Raw genomic sequence first — 10,200 nt, forward strand, 5'->3', positions numbered from 1 at the left:
GCCACGCTGCTCAGCAGCGCGCAGAACAAGGCACGCTGTGTTCCCACGGGAGCTCCTGAAAGGCGGCTCTGTCTGCTGCTGCCGCCGGGCTGCCTTTGCTGACCCCCCAGAATGGCAGCCTGGGGGCAGCGGCCCCAGCAGCAGCCCCAATCCCCGCAGCCCCCCTCCCAGCCTTGCACGCAGCTCCCGCTGCATCCCCCTTCCCCACTGACACCCATTGAGGACGCATCCGGCGGCCCAGCCGTACACCGGCAGCCAGCCCACCCCCGCACCAAGGATGGCACCACAGCTCCACGCACCCGACCCGTTTAATACAAGCACAAGGCGCCCGTGCCCACTGCCCTGCCCGCGGGGCCGGGGGAGGCAACGCTCTGCGAAGGGAAACGCGCTCCTGGAGGGCTTCGACTGCGGCAGCAGGTGCCTGTGCTGGCAGCCAAAGCGGGAAGAGGGGGCTGAGCTGAGCAGGGGGTAGGGATGCAGCGTCACACCCAACGCCGACCAAAGGTCCTGTGCACGGGGTATGGGGAGGGGGCTCGGCCCCTCGCCTGCCTTTCTGATGGGGTTTGCAAGCTCAGCGCCATTGCTGGGCACTGCATCTCCCGCCTGCACCGTCCCCTACCACCAGCCACGCTCAGCCCCCACTTGCCTTGCGCTTCAGGTGCCCACAGCTCCGTATGTCCACCTGCTGCCGGCTGGGGGCACGGGTGGGCAGCACCCTCTGCCCTGCATGCACAAGCAGCGTCCACAGTTCAGACCGAAGAATGCAGACAGGCTGGGGCATGCAAGACAAGGCGACTGGGGATGCCAAGAGACAGAAGAGCACCTCCAGCCTGGGGGACCTCGACTCTCCCCAGCTCCTCGCCCACACCCCAGCCTCGGTGCTGAGGCACCCGGCTGCACTCAGGCCAGGGGCTCTGGGAAGCCCTCAGCCCGGGGCTGGGGCAGGCAGCGTCCCTCCTTTCTGGAGCCAGACCAGAGAGCGGCAGCGTGCGCAGGGACCGAGGGGAACGGGACCAACCTCTGCGTATAAATATGCCGCTGGGGAGGGCAGGGTGGGGCGGGCTCATTGTTAGCACCATGGTGGTGGGGAGGGGGGAGGGGAGGAAGGCGGGGGTCAGACCCACTCCTGCAAGGAGCGCTTGCAGTACAAGAGCATTCGGGGTGTGCCCTTCCTCTGCATCTGCACGATGACATAGATGAGGCCGAGGATGCAGAGCAGCAGCACCAGCAGCACCAGCACCATCACCACACTCATGGTGCGCGTGTACTCATCGATCTGCACCACCACGTCCACATCGCCGCCCTTCTCGCGGCCGCCTTCACCATAATCCTCCTCATCCTCCTCCTCCTCCTCCTCCTCGTCGCCATCATCCCGTGGTGCTCCGTCACCTCCGTCGGGGTTGAAGGGCGGTCGGTCCACGTCGGGCCAGCGTGGCGGGCTGGGCTCCGGGACCAGCTCCACACTGCAGCCCATGAAGTCCCGCAGAATGGATTTGGGATAGCCCGGCTCTGTCCTGAGCCGCTCGTTGTCAAACTTCCAGTACTTTGTGCCTCTGTAGAAGTAAGTGGAGGCTGGGGGGAGAAGGGGGGGAGAGGGGTGAGCGGCTGCCTCCAGGCACAGCTCCCACGCAAAGGAGAGCAGAAAGTGCAGAGAACGGCAGGCTCTGCCTCCATCGTGTTTCCAGCATCCCACTGGGGCCCACTATGGCCACAGGCGGCTGCTGGCAGGGTGACCGCATTTCCTTTGCCCACCCCTCCCACCCACCTTTCTCTACTTACAGGCATCTGAGCTGAGGAAGGCACCCTTGGGCGAGGGGGGGATGCCCACCCAGACCGAGATGGGCTTGGGGTAGCCGGGGTCCACTGAGCGCGTGTCCTCATTGAAGCGCCAGTATCTGTGGGAGGCAGCGGAACACGGTGAGCGGGGGGAGCACAGACATGGTGAGCGGGGGGGGGGCAGAGACATGCTGCTCCCCAACAGCAGCACAGGGTGCCCCAGCTTTTCCATCAGTCCTTGGCCCAGAAAGCCATTTGCCAGCAGCTTATCATCCCACCTCCACGCACCCCACGCTGCCCCCACTCCAGACCAGGGAAGAGAAGCACCCACCTGTCTCCACGGAAGAAGAAGGTGTGCCCCGTTGGCTCCCACCAGACTGCAGTGTCGATGCTGTCGTAGGGGATGCCCTGCCCGTAGGTGGACAGGGGCTGGGGGTACCCAGCTTCCAGGTTGGCTTCACGGAAGAGCCAGTACCGGTTGCCTGAATGGGAGGAAATGGAGAAAGCAGGTGAGGCTGTGTTGCCCAGCTGTGCACGGTCTGGCCATGATGTGGGGGCACCCCCTGCCCCCCCCCCCCCCCAAGCTCCAGCTGCCCTGCTCACCTTTAAAGAAGACAAATCTCCCGTCGTGCCTCTCGTAGGCAGCGTCGATGTCCCCAGGCAGTCCCCGCCAGAAGTGCCCGATGGGCATGGGGTAGTTGTCCAGCACCCGATTGTGCCGGACCCGCCAGAACCACTTGCCCTGGTGGGAAGCAAAGCATCAGCACAGCACGGGGACACACAGCGACAGAGCCCTGGGGGTGGGCAAAGTGCCGGGGCACCCCTTCCACCCAGAGACCCTGGGGTGGACATGGGCTCAGAGGGGAGGGGAGGTGTCCTGACTGGTACCTTGAACACAAACATCTCTCCCCGCAGCACTGCCACTGTGTCAAAGTTCCCATCACAGATGTCGGGGCCGTACTGGTCGGGTCGGTCTGGGTTGCCAGGTTTTGGGGGCCGCTCTGGTTTCCCTGGCGGAGGTGGTTTGGGGGGTCTGTGGTCCGGCCTGCCAGGTCTCCGAGGTGTCACGGTGGGCAAGGGCTTGGTGGGCTGAGGGTGCCCATCCGCGGTACCTGCACAGAGCAGGAGAGGGTGGATGGTGCATCTGCCAACCCACAGTGCCTCTCCTCCCCATTCAGAGGTGCCGAGACCCCAAGGCTGGTGCAGCACCCACGTCCCCCTGCCAGCCCACGTCCCAGCACAGCTCCTCACCGTACAGCTGCTGTATGCCCTTCAGGTCATCCTCAGGGAGCTGGAAGTTCTCCGTGTCCATCCACTGGTAGAAGGGGGCCATGATAGCACTGGGGTTGCTAGAGTGCTCCAGGCCCAGCGAGTGCCCCAGCTCGTGCACAGCCACCAGGAAGAGGTTGTTCCCTGTGGGGAAAGGCACCGTCAGCACGGCCCCGGCACGGGGGGTTCCCTGCTCCAACACCCCGCACCCTGTGACAGGGACGCTACGCAGGGAGCCGCAGCCACCCACACCGCCCTCAGAGCAGCTGTTCTCCCGGCACCCCGCTCACACACTCTCATTGCCTCGGGCCATGCCCTCCAGGTGCCAGGGACACCACCCGGCCCTCGGGCTGCCCCCAGCACCACCCGGCCCGGCCCTCAGCCCCAGCTCACCCGACACGTCCGTGTTTTCCAGCGTCCAGGGCTCGTCCGAGTCAAAGTGTGTGTCCCCCCCCATCCCCGGGCCGGGGAAATAAGCGTGAGCCAAGAACCCCCCGACGCCGTCGAAAGGGGAGCTGTCGCCGTGGAAGCCCGAGGCGAAGAGCACCATGATGTCAGCCTCCTTCTTCCGCTTCTGGCGGATGTCTTCATAGGGCACCTCCTGGAAGGCCAGCGGCGTGGCCCGCTCCCACACGCGGAACGCCTGGCGGATGGCCTCGTACGAGTGGTAGCGGCCCAGCTTCTCCGTGTAGTTCTGGATGCTGCGGGCACAGAGCGGCGGCGGCTCAGGGCAGCCCGCGGCCGGCAGGGTCTGCGCCCAGGGGCGGGCGATGCTGGCGGCCGCGCGTACCTGAAGGTGAGGTGGCTCTGGCTCCAGCGCCGCCCGGTCAGCGCGTACCGCTTCCGCCGCATGTTGGACTTCATCCGCACCCCGAACTGGTCCGGGACCCCGCAGCGGGGCCGCTTCATCCACCTGGCGGGGGGGCGGCGGGGCTCAGAGCGCGGCACCCCGAGGGCTTCCAGCGCCGGAGGGGGGTGGGGGGCAGCCGTGCCCGTGGGGGCGGCCGGGGATCGCGCGCCCCGCGGGGGCAGCGCCGGAGCGCATCCACCGCGCCGGGAAAGGAAAGGGCCCCGCGAGCGGGGAGAGGGCCGGGGGGCAGAGCGAGGGGAGGCGCGGGGGCGAGCTCACATTTTGGTCTCCTCGTCCAGCACGCCGGTGACGGGGATCCCGTAGAACTTCTGCATCTCGGAGAGGGCCGAGGAGAGGATCTGGGCGGAGCGCATGGTGGACATCTGCCGGCTGCCCGGCGGCAGGTACCCGTACAGCCGCAGCCATGCCTAAGGGCATGCGGCGGTCAGCGGGCGGGGACCGGACCGACGGCTCCGCGCGGCCCCGCAGCCTCTCCCGGGGACACGGCGGCCCAGCCCGAGCCCCGCGCCCCGCGCCCCGCGCCCCGAGCCCCGCTCCCCGCTCCCCGCCGGCCCCGCTCTCACCTCGGCGTTCAGCTCTCCGCCCGCCGCCCCCAGCAGCGCCAGCAGCACGGCCGCCACGAGGGTTCCGCCCGCCCGGCAGGGGGCGCCCTCACGCCTCGCCCCGCCGCCCGCCATCCCGACCTACGCCGCCCTCATGGCCCGGGCCCGGGCCGCCGCCGCGGGGGCTGCGCGCGGAGCATGGGCGGCGCTGCCCCTCGGCGCCCGCCCGCCTTTGTGTGGGGCTCAGGCCGGCGGGGCGCGGCCCATGTGCTCCGAGCGCCGCTCCGCACGGCTCGGCTCGGCTCGGCGCTGCCCGGCGGAGAGACGCGGGGCGGTGGCGGCGCGGGGCGGGGCGGTCGGCGGGGCGGGGCGGGGGAGGGCAGGGCAAGGCAAAGCACGGCAAAGCGCGACGAGACGAGCCGTGTTCCCGGCAGGTGCCCGCGCTCCGAGCGCCGCCCCCTCCGGGGGGGGGTGGGGAGGGGACGGCCGGGCGGAAGGGCTGCGCGCACCCACGGGGCGGGGGGGGCCGTGAGGCAGCGCCGCGCAGCAAACAGCAGCAAACAGCAGCGAGGACGGGCTGTTTGCGAGCCGCCGACGCGCTGCCGTCGCTGCTTCTCCCTCCCGCTCCCCCCGGGCGTTCGGTTAACGTGAAAGCCGCTGTTGCGGGGCCGCTGTGGGGCGCGGCGCTGTGCCGGGTGCGCTCTGTGGCCGTCGGGGCTGCGGGCCGCGCCGCGGTCGGCGCACTGCGCTCCCAGAGGGGTCCGTCCGCGGGCACCGCCTCGCGTGGAGCCGACGGCGCGTCAGAGACGGAGCGGCTCGGATACACCACAGAAACAGCGGCGTCAGACAGACGTTACTGCTCGGAAGGGCTCCCGCAGCGTCTCATCAGCGACCGCGGCACGAAAGGCGGAGGGCAGCGCGGCAGCGCCCCGCTCTGAGTGCCGAGAGGCCGCAGCGCGCGCTCCCCGCACGAACAAAGGACGGACGGGGCCTTTCGCCGCGGCCCAACCCGGCCCACGGGCAGCGCAGGGACGGCCCCGCGCGGTGGTGCCGCGGTACGGAGAAGCCCCCGGGCCGCCCCCGGCCGACCGAGAACGCCCACCGGGCCGCCGTGCCACAGCCCGCAGCGCCCTCTGCGGGGCTCCCGGCGGCACGGAGCGGCGCGGCCGACACGGCCTTCCCGCACGAATGACCTCAAAACAAAAGTCGCGGTCGTAAACCCAGGATGGTCAGCGCTGAGACGAGGGGCTTCCTGCCTGTCTGCCAAGGCTCAGTCACAAGTTCCATCGCGAGATCCAGTCTTGGTGACAGCATCTCATGCTGAAATTTAGAGGCAGCGGCAGCAGTGTGAGAGGGCTGCAGATGTGACCCAGGAGCTCTGTGGGCTGGGTTGTGGTAGGGAGGTATCATAGAATCACAGAACGGCCTGGGTTGAAAAGGCCCGCAGTGCTCATCAGTTCCAACCCCCTGCTATGTGCAGGGTCACCAACCAGCAGCCCAGGCTGCCCAGAGCCACATCCAGCCTGGCCTTGAATGCCTGCAGGGATGGGGCATCCACAGCCTCCTTGGGCAACCTGTTCAGTGCGTCACCACCCTCTGGGGGAAAAAACCTCCTCATATCCAACCTAAACCTCCCCATCTCAGTTTAAAACCATTCCCCCTTGTCCTATCACTATCCACCCTCGTAAACAGCCGTTCCCCCTCCTGCTTATACACTCCCTTCAAGTACTGGAAGGCCGCAATGAGGCCTCCTTGGAGCCTTCTCTTCTCCAAGCTGAACGAGCCCAGTTCCCTCAGCCCTTCCTCAGACGCCCTGCTGCATCCCTGCCTCCTGTTCAGAGCTACGGCTGAGCTCAGCAGTCAGCTCTGAGCCTCGCAGACAATGGCAGCGCCACTTCCATCCGTGTGAGACAAGCTGCCTTCAGCAGGCGCTTCCCACGCGACCTCCCTTCTCCTAAACATAAGGCATCTACGGCTTCTAGACAGAGGGTTTTTTTTTTTTTTCTTTCTTTTTTAAAATCAGCAAAATTAGCAGCTCTGACTGGAGCCACCAGTGCTGACTGCAGCACATCCTGGCTGCTGACAGCACGCTGCTGTAAGAAATCTGCTGCAAACACGCATATCTTACGCCAACAACTCGAACTTGGAAGTGGCGTGGCTTGAGACCACAAACTCCGCAGAGCTGCTGAGCACACAAGAAGAGTGTGGGAGGTGTGTGAGAGCCCCCCGCGTCCGGAGCTGTGCTGCAGAACGGCTCTTTGTTGGTCTTCGGGCTCTGAGACGCACGGCCCCATCGGGTCCTACCTCAAGGGGAAGGAGAAGAACTTGTTGCCCGACTTGCAGCGGATTTGCTCCCATTGGACACGCAGAATGCGTGCCGAGTCCTCAAACCTGTCCACAATGTCCTGGAAAACACAAGCAGGGGCAGGAGTCAGCACGAGGAGGGGGGGGTGGGCCAGCAGCTGGAGGGGGAAGTCGGCAGCTCCATCTCCGAGCTGAGCCAGAGGCAGGTTTGTGGCTGTCCTTCAGGAGGGTGGCTCGACTCGCTGTCCCCAACCCCCACAGAGTCTCCCTTCTTTCAGTCAAGCCGAGTCTGCCTCGCAGAAGCAAACTCCCTCTGCTCTGGCCCTCCCCCGTGCCCATGTGGGGACACACCTGGAGCTCCTGCAGACACTGCCCCTCCAGGCTGCCCCTCAGGTCCCCGACGCACCAGGCCATGCTGATGTGGAACGATGGGTCCTGAAGACAAAGCAGCGGTCGGATCACAAGGGTGAAAGGAGGCTTTGCTCAGTGCACTGCGCTGCTGCTCTGCCCGGGATCTTGGAGTGCTCTGCATTCATGGGCAGGAGGATCGCAAAGCAGGGAACCTCCAAAGCCAGATGGGTGGTTGCAGAGCTGGGATGTGACAGCGCTGGAAATGAGGGTGCTCCCTGACTCAGCCCCGCTCCCCGAGGGCACCAGTTAGCCACCATCCTTACTCTCCCGTACAGGATACAAAACAGAAGTCATACTCGTGCAAGTCCCATTCTCAGCAAGGCCCTGCTGAGGGTGTTAGCTGTGAATGTCACTGACTGGCCCATGGGAAACCATTTCAGAGTCCAATTTCTCCACTCCTGTTCATGTGGGGTCGAACGCTGCACAGACCAGCCAGGCCCCAACCCCTCGCAGGGAACCAGTCAGCACCTCCAGACCAGCAGGAAAAGGCCTCACCTTGTAGAATACGGGGAGGTCATATTCCTCCATAACCTTGTCCACCTCTGAGACCAGTTCCAGCAGCTGGAAATGTCCAGTAGAGACTTCCAAACCTACAAAGGTCCTAAACAAAGACCAGGACACACGTGAGTATCTCAGCAGAGCACGGGGCCCCGTGCAGGAGCAGTACGGCTTTGGGAGGAGGCAGGCTGCTACAGGAGTTGTACAGTGGAGGGGAAGTGGCTGCAAAGCGCCAGCTGAGAGCAGTGCGGATGGGGAAGTGCTGTGACAAAGAGGTTCCTCGTGAGGACCGTCGCGGTGACACTTCTCATAGGCCTGCGTCTGACAAGTCTCCCTCAAAGACCTGCTTCCTCCTGCCCACGACTGATGTGGTTTTCCATTCCCATTAGATTCAGCAGCTTTTCATAATTTTAATCACCTCTCTCTTTCATGTGCTTTGGCATTTAAATTGCTTAATTGCGTTAAACTGGCAGCAGCGCCATCAGGCTTCCGAGCTGGCGCCCAGGTGAGTTGGCGCTGTCAGAGCTGTTTGTCTCCAGCCCTCTGAAGACTCGCGCTGCAGTTTTACCATCAGCATAAGCTGGCACTGCTGCCAAAGGAGGCGGCCCCCCGCCCCGCTGGCCCCCGGGCTGCTCATTCCCCCACCCACTCCCTCAGCTGGCACGGGGATCTGCGCAACCACAGAGCCACCAGACCAGCACAGCAACGCGCAGGGCCGTCCCTCTGGCAGCGCGGATGCGAAGCTGCAGCATCACCCAACCCCAGCAGAAGGGCTGCCTGGGGCCACGTCGCGAACACGGCCCTCCTCCTGCCTTCAGAAGGCTGAAAATCCGCAGCCCGAGGTTCAGTCCCCACAGACAGTAACAGCTTGCAGAGAACGGATGGAGCAGCTAAAAATGTACGCACCCTGCAGCGCTGCTGGAAGGGGCTGCACAAAGATCTGAAGCTTCAGCCACTGAGATGGGGCGCTGCGTTCGGCCCCTCCACGGAGCTCCCTGCCACGCTGTGGGATGGCACGGGCAGCTCTCCGCTCCCACCCGCCTGCCTGGCTCTGTGCCCCTCTGCTCGCTCACCTGGTTTTGTTCTGGTTGGTGTACACCTTCACTCGGTCAGCCACACAGAAGAACCTGAAGAGAGAAAGAAACTGTTTCAGCTAGGAAAAAAAAAAAACAAACACAGACACAGACGGAAGATGGAGAAGGGATGGAATTTCATAGAATCATAGAACTGCCTGAGCTGAAGGGACACCTGAAGGCCATCTGCTCCCACTCCCTGCACTGAGCAGGGACAACACAGCTCCACCAGCGCTCACAGCCCCTCCGGCCTGACCTTGGCTGTCTGCACCACTGTGCCGCTGCCTCACCAATCTTGGAGTAAAGAACTGCTTCCTTACATCCAGTCTAAATCTCCCTTTTTTTTTAGTTTGAAACCATTTCCCCTCATCCTAAACTGAGACAGGGGAGGTGTAGGTTGGATACGAGGAGGAAGTTTTTCACCCAGGTTGCCCAAGGAGGCTGCGGATGCCCCATCCCTGCAGGCATTCAAGGCCAGGCTGGATGTGGCTCTGGGCAGCCTGGTCTGCTGGTTGGTGACCCTGCACACAGCAGGGGGTTGGAACTGATGAGCACTGTGGGCCTTTGCAACCCAGGCCATTCTGTGGTTCTATGACTGTATGACAACAGGCCTTGCTAAAGTGTGTGAGGAGAGGCCCACAGCAGCTGCCCCAGGGCTCAGCTGTCCCCACCTGTGGAAGGCGGCCAGGCGCTCCTTGAGGCTCTGCATGAAGGGGCTGATCCAGTGGTAGCGCAGCACCACGCTCTGCGACAGGCTGACGTGGAACTCCTCCATGGCGGTGACGGACGGGACGTAGGTGCGGGCGTGGGACGCCAGCAGCTCCAGCAGCTCCAGGAACTCCTCCTGGGCCTGGTCTGCGGGGCGCGCAGAACGGCTGAGGTTGGAGGGGGCCGTCCAGCCCGCCGAGCTCCGAGCCCCCTGCAGGCCGCCCGCCCCCAGCCCGGGCCGCCCGGCGCCCACCCGCGTCCCGGGGCAGCCGCGCGGATGTGGCGCCCCCGGCTCCGCGCGCCCTCCCGCGGCGAGGCGTCAGCGCTGCCGCACGGCGCCCCGCAGCCCCAGGCCCGGCCCCGCGGCTCACGCACAGGGCAGGTACACGTGCGTGGCCCAGCCGCCCCGCTCGTGGGGGAAGCACCGCACGCGGCCGCCGTGCCGGGAGCTGTCGTCCCGCTTCTCGTCCCGCTCCTCCTCGCGGAACATGGCCAGCACGCACTCGGGGACGGGCAGGCGGCGGCTGCAAGACAGAAAGAAGCGCGTCGGTCTCCCCCCCGCGCCGGGCCCCGGCGCCGCACGGCCGCACGGCACCCACCTGCCCCGCGTCCCCCCCCGTCCTTCCTCCTCCTCCTCCTCCTCCTCCTCATCCTCGGAGCTGCTGTACCCCACGAGCGCGGCGCTCATGGCGGCGCTGCGCTGCGGGCTCGGCCCGGCAGGGGGCGCTGTGCGCCGGGTGCGCTCCGC

The 10,200-nt window shown here is 65.6% G+C and overlaps 2 protein-coding genes across 8 annotated transcripts; both read right to left on the bottom strand.

Annotated features, from left to right (window-relative positions):
- Positions 1 to 290: 290 nt before the first annotated feature.
- MMP15 (matrix metallopeptidase 15) lies at positions 291 to 4,800 on the bottom strand. The gene is made up of 10 exons (XM_015292312.4): positions 4,480 to 4,800; positions 4,175 to 4,323; positions 3,836 to 3,958; positions 3,439 to 3,746; positions 3,028 to 3,189; positions 2,665 to 2,888; positions 2,380 to 2,518; positions 2,108 to 2,258; positions 1,780 to 1,895; positions 291 to 1,572 (listed from the first exon to the last, which is right to left on the bottom strand). Exons 1-10 carry the CDS (start codon positions 4,591 to 4,593, stop codon positions 1,115 to 1,117), a joined length of 1,944 nt encoding a protein of 647 aa, XP_015147798.2. The 5' UTR covers positions 4,594 to 4,800; the 3' UTR covers positions 291 to 1,114.
- A 1,634-nt stretch (positions 4,801 to 6,434) lies between these two features.
- On the bottom strand, positions 6,435 to 10,177 carry USB1 (U6 snRNA biogenesis 1). 7 transcript variants are annotated; one of them, XM_015292315.4, is made up of 8 exons: positions 10,052 to 10,177; positions 9,828 to 9,976; positions 9,416 to 9,599; positions 8,745 to 8,798; positions 7,669 to 7,774; positions 7,114 to 7,197; positions 6,850 to 6,863; positions 6,435 to 6,758 (listed from the first exon to the last, which is right to left on the bottom strand). In XM_015292315.4, the coding sequence occupies exons 1-8, from the start codon at positions 10,138 to 10,140 to the stop codon at positions 6,437 to 6,439; spliced, it is 1,002 nt and encodes a 333-aa protein (XP_015147801.2). In that variant the 5' UTR covers positions 10,141 to 10,177; the 3' UTR covers positions 6,435 to 6,436. The 7 variants fall into 7 exon arrangements, with proteins under 7 accessions (XP_015147801.2, XP_015147803.2, XP_015147804.2 ...); XM_015292317.4 differs by lacking the exon at positions 9,828 to 9,976; XM_015292318.4 differs by having other exon boundaries at positions 6,435 to 6,863.
- Between the last annotated feature and the right edge of the window lie 23 nt (positions 10,178 to 10,200).

This window comes from Gallus gallus, chromosome 11 (assembly GCF_016699485.2).
Source record: "Gallus gallus isolate bGalGal1 chromosome 11, bGalGal1.mat.broiler.GRCg7b, whole genome shotgun sequence".
Classification (NCBI taxonomy): domain Eukaryota; kingdom Metazoa; phylum Chordata; class Aves; order Galliformes; family Phasianidae; genus Gallus; species Gallus gallus.